The following is a 13,855-nucleotide window of genomic DNA, read 5'->3' on the forward strand; positions in this document are numbered from 1 at the left end:
ACCTTAGCGTTTCAGGTCAATGCTTTATCCACTGCACCACCAGAGGTTAGGCAATACTTTGTGTGTTTTCTGTTTGTTTTTTTACAGTGACAGAGTCAGAGAAGGATAGATAGGGACAGACAGGAATGGAGAGATGACAAGCATCAATCATCAGTTTTTTGTTGTGACACCTTAGTTGTTCATTGATTGCTTTCTCATATGTGCCTTGACCGTGGGGCTTCAGCAGACCGAGTAACCCCTTGCTCAAGCCAGCGACCTCGGGTCCAAGCTGGTGAGCTTTTGCTCAACCAGATGAGCCTGCGCTCAAGCTGGCAACCTTGAGTCTCGAACCTGGGTCCTCCGCATCCCAGTCCAATGCTCTATCCACTGAGCCATTGCCTGGTCAGGCAATATACTTTGTTTTTGATGTGTTGTCAACAGCACCTTCTTTTTAGTTCCTCCAGTGGTCAGAGGGTAAAGGGAATCTGATAAACGTGCTCATCTTGATGTTTCCTTTGTCGACCTTTTGTGGTCCCATCCACGTGTTTTCCACATCTCTGTTTTGAAATGGGGTGAGGAGGCACGGTGACCTTTATTCTGACTTCATTGGCTTAATGATGTCTAAGTGCTGAGGTGTGCCCGACCTGGGTGCTCCGGGGACTCAGAGGGACAGACAGGAGTCCCTGCCCTTGGGGAGCTTCTGTTCCGGTGGAGGGATGGACAGGGAAGATGGTTCCAGTGCTGGCCGGTCAGATGGAGGGAGCACTGTGGAGAAAATTCAGCAGCAAAACGTCCATGGAGCACCCAGAACGTCTCCTTAGAGAGGTGACATGCAAGGAAAAACTGAGGGGACCCAGGGAGCAAACTGCCCCTATCCCAGGGGAAGAAAAGTAAGTGCAAAGGCCCTAGGGCAGCCCACGGGAGGGTGAGGTTGCAAGGACGAGGCAGAGGACGGGTCACTCTATGCATCATTTGCTCCGAGATGTGCAGAGGCAGGTCACAGCTGGCCCTACCTAGGATTTCTGTGGGTCACGGCAGGGTCGCTGCACAGGCAGCTGGAGTGGCAGCCTGGGGCAGGCCAGGTGGACATGGGAGAGGTGGCAGACTCCCAGTGTGAGCTGAGGTGGAGACAGAGGCATTGGCTCCCAGCTTGGCTCTGAGCTGTGAGTGCTGAGTTAAGGGGACCCCACATCTGTTTACTCACTGGAGATGTATGGGGCTGGGTTTGGACAGGTTGAGTTTAAAATGCCTGTTGAAACATTCAGGTAAACAGAGGAAGTTCAGGCCAAGGTCCAGCCGGAAATGCACGTAGGGCTTTGCCAGCATGTGGGTGAGCCCTAAAGCCATGACGGGTGTTGTCATGCAAGAGGTAGGTCAGGATGTCAGGCGCTCATAGGTCTGGAACCCAAGGACTCATTGGGTGGAGGAAAACCAGGGGAGTGGTGTCGCCAGGAGGAAGTGGCAGGTGTGGCACAGGCACAGGAGGCCACTTGTCCTCTTGAGGTTGGTGGTTGGGCTGAGTCCCGTCCTTACATTGAGCATGTTACTTCCTTCCTTCTTTGGGAGAAGCCACCCCAATTGGGAAGTGGATCTTACCACCTAATTTTTCTGCACCAATTGGTCATTCTCCTTCGGTCTGGTGAATTATGGGAATGGTTTTTCAATGCTGTCACCGTAATTTTGGGCTAAATCCCATTTCATCAGAACAGCTGCTGGTTTGGTCAACTGGTTCCTTTCTCAGACAACCTGTCTGGTTTTGGTAAATGATAAGGTAACATGGAATGTTTCTTCACTTCAGGAGTTTGTGGAAGGTAATTCTAGTTTGAGCCTAGTGTTTCCTTTTGTGGGTATTTTTAGTGGGTATAATGCTGCTTCTATTCTCCAGCTGCTTTTGGTAAGTTTTTTCTTTCCTACGCTTACAAACCCATCTGGGTTCCACTGAGGCTAGATGGGCATGTGGGTGGGGGGGAGGTTGAGGCAGGACGTTAGGAACCAGGTCCTTTCTCTTTCTTCCTCCTTCACTTGGACCCCTAGCTCAGAGTTCTACTATTCTTTCTGCTTTTCAGTAAATATTCTTAGCCCATAACCTTGACTTAAGCTCTACAACCAATAATGAATTCTTCTTTTCTCTGTGATTTTTTTTTTTTTTTACAGAGACAGAGGGAGAGTCAGAGAGAGGGATAGACAGGGACAGACAGACAGGAACGGAGAGAGATGAGAAGCATCAATCATTAGTTTTTCGTTGTGACATTTTAGTTGTTCATTGATTGCTTTCTCATATGTGCCTTGACTGTGGGGCTACAGCACACCGAGTGACCCCTTGCTCAAGCCAGTGACCTTGGGTCCAAGCTGATGAGCTTTTGCTCAAACCAGATGAGCCCGCACTCAAGCTGGCAACCTTGGGGTCTCGAACCTGGGTCCTCCGCATCCCAGCCCGATGCTCTATCCACTGCATCACCGCCTGGTTAGGCTCTGTGATTTCTGTTATAACAGTACTCTGTTGCAGCAACAAATACCTTGTCTGGTTTCAATGAGCAGAGGTGGTAGGGAAGTCAATGGGGAAAAAGAATCTTAGAAACTGAAAGGAAAAATAGGTAATTCGGCAGTAATAAATGGAGATTTTAGGACAACTACACAGAACAGAAGCAAGGATAAAGAAGATTGAACACTATCACACAAGTGAACCCATTAATTTATAGAACATTCCACCAATATTGTTTTCAGGTACCAATGAAACATTCTCTAGGATAGACTATATCTTAGGCCACAAATTATGTTACCATAAAGATTAAGATACTGAGATTATATAAAATATGTTCTCTAACATCAGTGGAATTAAGTATCTATAACAGAATGAAGTCTGCCTGACGTGGTGGTACAGTGGATAACGCATCGACCTGGATACTGAGGTCATCTGTAACAACCAGTCTGAAACCCTGTCAAGGTGTGTATGGGAGCTGATGCTTCTTGCTCCTCTCCCGCTTCTCTCTCTCTCTCTCCTATTTCTCTAAAAATGAATAAATAAAATCTAAAAAAAAACAATAAAAAAAACCCAGAATGAAGTCTGGAAAAACCCAAATGTTTGAAAGTTAAACAGTGTACTCCCTAAATAGTATTTGAGTGAAATAACAGTGAAAATGAAACCACAACATATCAAACTTTGTAGGATACAGCTAATGCAGTGCTAGAGGAAAACTTATATAGCTTTAAACGCCTGTATGAGAAAAAAAAGAAAGGCCTCAAACAAGAAAGCTAGGCTTCTACCTTAGGAAGCTAGAAAAAGGAATACCAAATGAACCCAAAGGAAGCTGAAGAGAGGAAGAATAACTAGAGGGAACTGAGTACAACAGAAAACAGAGAAACAAAGTTCTTTGAAAAGGTCAACAGACTTGACCAGGTGGCGGCACAGTGAATAGAGCATCAGCCTGGGATGCAGAGGACCCAGGTTAGAAACCCCGAGGTCGCTGGCTTGAGTGTGGGATCACAGACCAGACATGACCCCATGGTCACTGGCTTGAGCCCAAGGCCGCTGACTGAGCAAGGGGTCACTTGCTCCACTGTAGCCCCCCCACTCCTGCCGGTCAAGGCACATATGAGAAAGCAATCAATGAACAACTAAGGTGTTGCAATGAACTGATGTTTGTTGGTTTCTTCTCAGCTCTTTCCCTTCCTGTCTGTCTGTCCCTATCTGTCCCTCTGTTTCTCTCACAAAAATAAATAATAAAAAAATTGACATATCCTTAGTTCTACTGACCAAGAAAATAAGAGAACACAAATTTTACCAAATGGTGATTGAAAAGGGGAACATCACTCATGATCCTACAGAAGCTAACAGGACTTATAAAGGAATACAGATGGCCACCCTACTTACAGTGGTTTGACTTAAAATGTGGAAAAGTGATACAATAAATTATTTTATTTTATTATTATTTTTTTTTGTATTTTTCTGAAGCTGGAAACGGGGAGAGACAGTCAGACAGACTCCCCCATGCGCCCGACCGGGATCCACCCGGCACGCCCACCAGGGGCGATGCTCTGCCCCTCTGGGGCGTTGCTCTGTTGCGACCAGAGCCACTCTAGCGCCTGGGGCAGAGGCCAAGGAGCCATCCCCAGCACCCGGGCCATCTTTGCTCCAATGGAGCCTCAGCTGCGGGAGGGGAAGAGAGAGACAGAGAGGAAGGAAAGGGGGAGGGGTGGAAGAGCAAATGGGCGCTTCTCCTGTGTGCCCTGGCCGGGAATCGAACCCGGGACTTCTGCACACCAGGCCGATGCTCTACCACTGAGCCAACCAGCCAGGGCCCACAATAAATTATTAACACTTTATACACCAGGCATTGTGTTAGTTGATGTTACTGACTAGCAGGCTAACATATGTGTGCTGAGCCCAGTTAAGGCAGACTAAACGAAGCTCTGATGTTGGTAGGTTAGGTGTACTGAGTGCACTCTCAACCTCCTTGGGTTTATCAGGCTATAACTACATCATTAAGTCGAGCATCTCTAGTAGAAAAACTCAAAACCAACAAATGAGATAACAAATGAAATAGACAAATTTCTAAAAAGACATCATTTAAATTGACTAAAAAGGTAGAAAATTGGAATAGACTGCTAACAAAGTTGAATTAATAAAAAGTCTGAAGTTTCATGCAGAGGAAAGGCCAGGCCTCCATGGCTTCACTAATGCATTCCGCCAGTAACACCAATCCCTCTCAAACTCTCAGGAAGGGGAGGGACTCTCCAACTCACTCTGTGAGGCTAGTGTCGTCCCAATGCCAAAGCCAGAGATATCACAAATAAAGAAAACGAGATCAGTGTCTCTCATGAACACAGATGTAAAATCCTCAATAAAATGTTAGCAACACTAGACATGATGACCAAATGCAATTTATGACAATGCAAGGTTGGTTAAATATCTAAAACCAATGCTCAAATAGACCATAGTAGTGAATAAAAGACAAAACCCACAAGGTCATCTCAATGGGTGCAGAAAAATATTTGACAAAGTCCAACACTCATTCATGATAAAAGATTTCAACTGAATAGGAGGGCGCTTCCTCAGCCTGATCAAGGATGTCCTGTGTGAATTTCTGAATTCTGCTGTATCCAGTCCCTATAAAGTTGGTGATTTAAAATAACAGGTTTATCACCTGGCAGTTCTGGAGGTCAGAAGTCTGACATGAGTGTCACGGGATTAAGTGTCAGCAGGCCTATTTCCTTCTAGAGACTTAAGGGGGAGGTCTGCTTGCCCTTTCTAGCTCCTGGCCTTCTTCCTACATCTTCAAAAACTAACTATGGGTTGCGTCCTTCTCAATTTGCCCGCTTGCTTTGCCTGTCCAGTTGTTTCTTTGGAAGGCAGTGGATTTTTCTCGTGTTTCTGTCGTCTTCAATTTTGACTTACTGAATTTATCAACCTCAGCCATGTCAGGTTTGCCAAACGTGGTTACAGAGGAGGCAGAGCAGGGTGCGTGAACAAGAGGAGTCTGTCTGCTCAGTGGCTGTCACTGAGGGGAAAACATTTTTTTAAAATTAGACATAAATCCTATATGAAGCAGCAATCCACTTCTAAGAATCTGTCCAGGAGTGCCTGACCAGGCAGTGGCACAGTGGAGTGTCAGACTGGGACGCAGAGGACCCAGGTTCAAAACCTTGAGGTTGCTGGCTTGAGTGCGGGGGTTGCTGGCTTGAGCGTGGGATCATAGACATGACCTCATGGTCGCTGGCTTAAAGCCCAAGATCACTAGCTTGAGCCCAGGGTCACTGGCTTGAGCAAGGGGTTGCTCAGTCTGCTGTAGCCTCCCGGTCAAGGCACATATGAGAAAGCAGTCAATGAACAACTAAGGTGCCACAACAAAGAGCTGACGCTTCTCATCTAAAGCTGGACTGTGGGTATAGCTTCAGAACTCAACACATTTACTAAGAATCAATGAACTGTATACTTACAATGGGTGCATTTTGTGGTGTGTGAATTACATATTAATAAAGCTGTTTTAGAAAATTGTTGGGCAAAAGCAACATATTTGTTAATACTTTATTATGTTTTCCCAATCTACTCAAAAACAATTTCAACCTACACAAACAAAATAAAAAGAGGAAAAAAATATTTATAATAATATGATATCAAGATTACAACACAGAAATCTACAAAAGCAGAGAAACCAAAGAAGACATAAATGAAAGGGTGAATTATACCATATACTACACAGAACCGAAAATATTGTGAAGATATCAATTCTCTCCAAACTGCAACACAATTCATAATTCAAGAGACTCTTGGGGTCCTAGCCAGTTAGCTCAGTCTGTTAAGGGTGTCGTCCCTGAAACAACAACGTGTAGGTTCAATCCCTGGTCAGGGCAGACATGGGAAGCAACCAGTGAACACACAACTGAGTGGAACAACAAATGAGTGCTTCCTTTCCCCTCCCCTCTGTCTCTCTAAAAATCAATTAACAAATTAAAAAAATTAAGCCTAGGTCAGAGAGCTTGGTTGGTTGGAGCGTTGTCATGGAGCATGTAAGTTGCCCGGTTCAATTCCCCGGTCAGGGCACATGCAGGAACAGCACCATGCTCCTGTCTCTCCCTGCCTCTCTCTCTCTCTCTCTCAAAAACAAACAAAAGAAGTCTTGGCTTTGTTTTAGATCCTGGCAGGCTACTCCCACAGCAGATAGGAAATGCAGAGGGCCAAGCCAAGCGCTCTTGAAGGAGAGAGAAGGGGAGACTTGCTCTACCAGTTACCAGGACCACCGGAAAAGCCTGTGGCGTGGGTGGGACAGGAGGGGGCGGTGAGAGGGGGGAGGGCTCCCACTGAAGTGGGCACGGGATATATGGCGACGGGGCACTGGGCAGGGAGGAAGCCAGCCATGAACTTGAGCTCCGCCTCACTCTTAGGAGGTGGAGGGAAAGAAGGGAGCCAGCAGATGTCAAGGTGAAAGCTCACCAACATGGTTTCAAGGTATTTTAGGAGAACATGCAAGTCATGTGCCAAATAGGATTTGAAACCATAGTTGGATAAACTGGACTACATAAAAAGAAAGTCTAGGATTTTTTCCATCTTTATTGTTGGTACTTGAGAAACCAAGTTCAATATGTAACATTTAAGGAACATCTGAGACCATCCTGTCCCCATAGGAGGAGCTGAGAAACAGGGTTTGTATAAAAACTATCACTTGTTATGACCTGAATATGTGTTGTTGTTAAGTATATAATGAAAATATGAATTGTTGCTTGCTACTCTGTGGTGGATAAAAAATTAAGTGTGATTTTTGTGCATACTGTGTAAGGTTAGATTTGTGTGCAGTTACTATACTAGGAAATTGAAAGGTAGTGACAATAGCAGTAGCAGTAATAGCATCGTTATTATTACTAGCATTATTAGCATTCCGCCCTAATGTCACATTGACAGCCAGGGTGAACCACCGTGTGATCATATTGGGTGATTTCATTCTGGTTTGGTCAGTTTCTAGGTTGTCTCCTATTGTTACACTGAAACAGAGAGAAACAGATATTTGCCATACAATTAAGCTGTTATTACAAAAAGCCCAGCAAGTGAACTAGCGTTCCAAAGAACTCGTGGCCCCAAACGCATTTGAGGCTTGCTTTTAAAAACAAAATCACACCGGCCAGGGCACACAGGAGAAGCGCCCATTTGCTTCTCCACCCCTCCGCCGCGCTTTCCTCTCTGTCTCTCTCTTCCCCTCCCGCAGCCAAGGCTCCACTGGAGCAAAGATGGCCCGGGCGCTGGGGATGGCTCCGTGGCCTCTGCCTCAGGCGCTAGAGTGGCTCTGGTCGCAACATGGCGACGCCCAGGATGGGCAGAGCATCGCCCCCTGGTGGGCAGAGCATCGCCCCTGGTGGGCGTGCCGGGTGGATCCCGGTCGGGCGCATGCGGGAGTCTGTCTGACTGTCTCTCCCTGTTTCCAGCTTCAGAAAAATGAAAGAAAAAAAAAAAAAACAAACAAAAAAAAAAACAACAAAATCACATACTGATTGGAGTATAGGGAGGAGGGGAGCCTAGCAAACTATGATACAAAAGCAGTCAACAAAGCAATAAGCCCTGGCCGGTTGGCTCAGGGGTAGAGCGTCGGCCTGGCGTGCAGGAGTCCCAGGTTCGATTCCCGGCCAGGACACACAGGAGAAGCACCCATCTGCTTCTCCACTTCTCCCCCTCTCCTTCCTCTCTGTCTCTCTCTTCCCCTCCCGCAGCCAAGGCTCCATTGGAGCAAAGTTGGCCCGGGCGCTGAGGATGGCTCCATGGCCTCTGCCTCAGGCACTAGAATGGCTCTGGTTGCAACAGAGCGACACCCCAGATGGGCAGAGCATCGCCCCCTAGTGGGCATACTGGGTGGATCCTGATCGGGCACATGCGGAAGTCTGTCTGACTGCCTCCCCGTTTCCAACTTCAGAAAAATACAAAAAAAACCCAACAAAGCAATAAAACAAACTCATTAATCTTGCTAACAATTCAAGAACCCTCACTACAACCATAATAAAGAGCACACAAGGGCAAACTACAGAGCAGGAGACAGGGGCCCCACACACCTGACAAATGGCTTGCACCTGAATGTGATTAAAAAAAAAAAAGTCTTGTCAGACTTGACAATCAAACAGTCGGCCAGAGACTGAACATGCACTTCACACAACAGGACAACCCACTGGCCAGTAAGCCTCTGACCAGCTGCCATCTCCCTGGTGATCAAGACAGGCAACAATGAAAACCACCATCACCTCCCCTCGGGGATAAGAACGACAGAGTAGCCTGGGGTGTCAAGGGAGCCCCTGGTGCCCCAGGAGAGATTGAGCACCCTAACTAGTCTGGAAGGGTTGGCCTCCCCTGCTGAGACAAACCCATTCAGAATCAACAGCAATGCACCTACCCCCAGGAGACACAGGCCCAACGCCCCTAGGCAGATGGGGAACTGCACACTGACCTGAATGAGCGTGCAAGATAGCTGTGTCTAGCTGACCCTGGCTCATCTCCCAGGCCCCACACCCGTGTCTGACAAGCAGCCGGCCCCAGTGCTCCGCCCCTTGCAGGAAGGAGGAAGACAGACAAGCCAAGCTGAACTCCTCAGGGAGACCTTGGCCAGCTGGTGAGTCAGGCCAGATGCTAGGTGGGAGCAGGGACCAGAGCTGGCCCAGGCAGAGACGACAGAGTTGTTTTATTTAGAACATTGGGCAATGATGTTACTGCAGAACTCGAGGAAGATTTAAAAATACGCAGCCCAGCTGCCAAAGTCCTGTAAGGGTGTCCCAGACACCAAGCTCTGCCGGGATTCACAGGAACTTCCTGTCCCAACCCTCAGATGCTCAGTGACTGGACCATTAACCCTTTCCTGTGCCCGTGCCCACACGCACCCTGCTCCAGCCGCACTCCCCACACAGAGGGCCCTCCCTGAGGGGAACTTTCCAGAGCAGGGGCCCCACTGGCCCCAGAACTCCTGCTGAGTCTGCACTTTCTCCTGTGTAAATGTGTGTTTACTCTGTAAATTTCTGGGTGTGGACTTTCTCCCTGGCAGATCTATAATTTCTCAGAAGCTGAGAAACAACCTGGAAAAATATCAAGCTCAATAAAGGGAGGGAGCTAAAGCTGTCTCCCTCCGGCTTCTGGGCCCAGTGGCCAGAGGAGCCTCTAGACCCCACAGGGGCGGTTCGGATGGCTCCCAGCCGCCTCACCTCATCCTCTCCCCACTGTCCACCTGGCCAGGTGTGTTCCATGGGCATCTAAACGTCCACCGCTCTTGCTGTTCCCAGACCAACTGTGTCTTTTGTGCCCCCTCCAAACCCAGGCCTGCTGCCCCAGGCAGAGGAGGGAGGGGCGGCTGGAGGGCCAGACTGTACGGGGTGAGAGCAGAAAGGGCAGGCAGGAGGCTGGAGTAGGGCGTGGCGGGGCTCCCCTAGGCTCCAGCAGCTCCGCCAGCTTTCACCACCCATTCTGATTCAGGGACGACCTCGAGCCAGGCACTGAGCACACAGCCCAGTTGTGTATGTACACAATGGGGTGGCCGTGTCCGCACAGGAGCCTCGCAGGACAGCCTGGGGTCTCCCAGCAGGCAGAGGCTAGTCCTGAGGCTAGGCCACCCCCAGTTCATCCAGGGAAAGCAATGCCCACCTGTTTAAGGCAGACGCAAGGTGGATGCACAGGCTCTGCCAGGCATTTCTAGAATAGAGACTGGGGGAGGGGCGGTGGCCAGACACCAGCTGACCCTGAGGTCGCAAGAGGAGCCAAGGCTGGGCAGGGCTGGGCGACCCCACCCAGGCGGTTAGGAAATGGGAAGGGGGTGGCCAACGTGCCAGGCAGATAGGCAGGCCCATTGGGAAATGTGGCTCGTGCTTAACCCCCACGTGGCCATCTGCTTTGGAGGGACCCAGGAGTTGCCCAAGGAGGCCCACCCCAGCACAGGACCTCCTTTCCTGGGCTCCCCAAACTTATCGGAGCACCGACCCTGCCAGACTGCCCCAGGGGACACTCCCATCCCCCACCTGCTGCTGGCCCCTCTGCAGAGCTGGGCTGGAAGTGGAGGGGTGGGGGTGGGGAACAGGCCCCTAGGGCCCTCAGAGCCACACCATGGCCCATGGACCGGCCACCTTGGCTTCAGGGTGGATGTAGCCCCCCAGCCCCACCCCTGTGCCATCTACGCCCAGGGCATCTGGCCGCCTGACAGGAGGGGGTTAATGGAGCCCAGGGCCAGCAGAAATGGGCTGGCCTGTGACAGGGCGCTGGCTGCCCTGGAGGTGGGGAAATCCAGAGGACAGGGACAGCCAGCCCCCAGCAGACCTGCTGCCTGCTTTGCATGCAGGATGGCCCCGAGGAAAGGTGAGGCTCCCTGTGTCCCCAAGCCCAAGGGACAGCTGGGTAGGCCTGAATGTTGGGGAGCCCACGGGGCAGGGGGAGGGCTGCAGAGGTGTTGGAGGGCACAGCTGCGCCGGCCCCAGAGGGTCTCCTTTTCCTAGCCCTGCCTGAGGGGCCAGGACAGCGACATAGGGAGGCAGGTGAGCTATCTCCTCCACTCCCACTCAGGGGCCTTGCCCTGGACCCTCGGCCAATCCGGGGGCCTGCTGTCCTCTCAGCCCCTTGGAGGCCAAGCCGCTGCTGTCCAGCCCCGTCTCAGGGCCAAGCCCCACCCAGCTGGACACGGGGTGCCCTCCAGCACTGCCTCTGCCCCAGCCCGAGGCCCGGAGCTCTCCAAGTGCAGGGATGGGCCCATGAGGGTGATTGCCAGGGAGCGTGGCGCCCTTTGTCCTAAGACAAAGCTGATGCCAGTGAGTCAACAGTCTTGCTAGTGGTCTGGACTCCCTTCCTGACACTGACGCCTGCACCTGCTCCCTGTCCAGCCCCAAGGGCCAGTGCATACCCAGCCAAGCCAGCTCCAGAACATTCTCTCGCTCACATCTCCCTCCAGGCCCACCTGGCAGCCTGGCTCGGCTTGAGTGTCCCCCTGGGGACACAAATGGACACGTGGCCTAACCGCCAGGTGCCCAGCCCTCAGTTTCCTCTGGAGCAGGTATCACAACCCTGTCAACCCTGTGATGGTTTTGAGCTGCAGAGCATCCCAGTTGACCTGCCTGCCTTCTGCTGCCAATGTAAGTGGGGTGACCACGAACCTCAGCTCCCCTCCTCCACTCCAGTCAGCAGCACCTACTTCTCCCGTGGCCGGCTGGGGTCCGGGTGCTAGGTAACATGGTGGCCCACGTGTGCAGGAGGAGGCCTGAAAACTCCCATGTCTCACTCACCCCGGGTTTGCATCACAAGCCCCTCGGTGCCACCTCTCCCCAAGTCCTTCTCCCTGCAGGCGGCCTGGCCCTAGCGCTGCTGCTGGTCTCCTGGGCAGCACTAGGCCCCTGTGGCCTGGAGGGAGTGGAGCCCGGAGTGCCAGGGGACACCGAGGGCCTGCAGTGCCCAGCTGTCTGCACCTGCGGCCACGACGACTATACCGACGAGCTCAGCGTCTTCTGCAGCTCCCGGAACCTCACACAGCTGCCCGGCGGCATCCCGGACGGCACCAGGGCCCTGTGGCTGGACGGCAATAACTTCTCCTCCATTCCCGAAGCAGCCTTTCAGAACTTCTCTGGGCTGGGCTTCCTCAATCTGCAGGGCAGCCAGCTGGCCAGCCTGGAGCCGAAGGCGCTGCTGGGCCTGCAGAACCTGTACCACCTGCACCTGCAGCGGAACCAGCTGCGCAGCCTCGAGGCCCGCACCTTCCTGCACACGCCAGGCCTGGCCTCCCTCGGCCTCAACAACAACCTCCTCAGCAGGGTGGACGAGGGCCTCTTCCAGGGCCTGGCCAACCTCTGGGGCCTCAACCTCGGCTGGAACAGCCTGGCTGTGCTCCCTGATGGCGTCTTCCGGGGCCTGGCCGGCCTGCGGGAGCTGGTGCTGGCGGGCAACAAGCTGGCCTACCTGCAGCCCCCGCTCTTCCACGGCCTCGGCGAGCTCCGGGAGCTGGACCTGAGCAGAAACGCTCTGCGGAGCGTCAAGGCCAACGTCTTCGTCAAGCTGCCCAAGCTCCAGAAGCTCTACCTGGACCACAACCTCATCACGGCTGTGGCCCCGGGCGCCTTCCTCGGCCTGAAGGCGCTGCGCTGGCTGGACCTGTCGCACAACCGCGTGGGCAGCCTCCTGGAAGACACCTTCCCGGGCCTGCTGGGTCTGCACGTCCTGCGCCTGTCCCACAACGCCATCGCCAGCCTGCGGCCCGGGACCTTCAAGGACCTGCACTTCCTGGAGGAGCTGCAGCTGGGCCACAACCGTCTGCGGCAGCTGCCAGACAAAGTCTTCGAGGGCCTGGGCCAGCTGGAGGTGCTCACGCTCAACCACAACCAGATCCAGGAGGTCCGGGCGGGCGCCTTCCACGGGCTCCTGAACGTGGCCGTCATGAACCTCTCTGGCAACTGCCTGCGGAGCCTCCCCGCGCGGGTGTTCCAGGGCCTGGCCAAGCTGCACAGCCTGCACCTGGAGGGCGGCTGCCTGGGCCGCGTCCGCCAGCACGCCTTCACCGGCCTGGCGGGGCTGCGCCGGCTCTTCCTCGGGAACAACGGCATCGCCGCCATCGAGGAGCAGAGCCTGTGGGGGCTGCCGGAGCTCCTGGAGCTGGACCTCACTGCCAACCAGCTCACGCAGCTGCCCCGTCAGCTGTTCCGCGGCCTCGGCAAGCTGGAGTACCTGCTGCTGTCCCGCAACCGGCTGTCCGCACTGTCGGCAGAGGTCCTGGGGCCGCTGCAGCGCACCTTCTGGCTGGATGTGTCACACAACCGCCTGGAGGCCCTGCCCGAGAGCATCCTTTCGCCCCTGGGGCGGCTGCGCTACCTCAGCCTCAGGAACAATTCTCTGCGGACCTTCGTGCCCCAGCCCGCTGGCCTGGAGCGCCTGTGGCTGGAGGGCAACCCCTGGCACTGCGGCTGCGCCCTCCGGGCCCTGAGGGCCTTCGCCCTGCAGCAGCCCGCCGTAGTGCCCCGGTTCATCCCGGCCGCCCCAGAGCGGGACGATGGCCAGCCCCCTGCACACACCTACAACAACATCACTTGTGCCAGCCCCCCCAGCGTCTCGGGACGCGACCTGCGTGACGTTGGCGAGGACCACTTTGCTCACTGCTGATCCAAGGCGTGTCCAGGCCAGAGGCCACCGGCGTCAGAACGAGCCCTCACCGTCCCCAGAGCAAGGTGGGCCCCCACCCTGCAGCTCCCAGGGACCACAGTCTGGGGCTCTGCTGACCTAATCCGGAAGGCAAGGCTAGGAGCGTGGGGGCAAAGCCCTCCCCCACTGCCACACATTAAAAGCAATTTAATAAACACTGCCTCTGACCACAGGGACGAATCTTGGGGAGGGAAGAAGAGTGTGGGCCTGGGTACCTGTGGATCCTCACCGGCTAGGCCTGTGGCTGCTCAG

General features: G+C 53.1%; 1 protein-coding gene across 2 annotated transcripts; it reads left to right on the plus strand.

Moving 5' to 3' along the window:
* The first annotated feature begins 7,944 nt into the window (after window positions 1-7,944).
* IGFALS (insulin like growth factor binding protein acid labile subunit) lies at window positions 7,945-13,758 on the plus strand. 2 transcript variants are annotated; one of them, XM_066382921.1, is made up of 2 exons: window positions 7,945-10,786; window positions 11,763-13,758. In XM_066382921.1, exons 1-2 carry the CDS (start codon window positions 10,240-10,242, stop codon window positions 13,562-13,564), a joined length of 2,349 nt encoding a protein of 782 aa, XP_066239018.1. In that variant the 5' UTR covers window positions 7,945-10,239; the 3' UTR covers window positions 13,565-13,758. The 2 variants fall into 2 exon arrangements, with proteins under 2 accessions (XP_066239018.1, XP_066239019.1); XM_066382922.1 differs by having other exon boundaries at window positions 10,646-11,553.
* The last annotated feature ends 97 nt before the right edge of the window (window positions 13,759-13,855 follow it).

The sequence above is a fragment of the Saccopteryx leptura genome, chromosome 4, assembly GCF_036850995.1.
Source record: "Saccopteryx leptura isolate mSacLep1 chromosome 4, mSacLep1_pri_phased_curated, whole genome shotgun sequence".
NCBI lineage: Eukaryota > Metazoa > Chordata > Mammalia > Chiroptera > Emballonuridae > Saccopteryx > Saccopteryx leptura.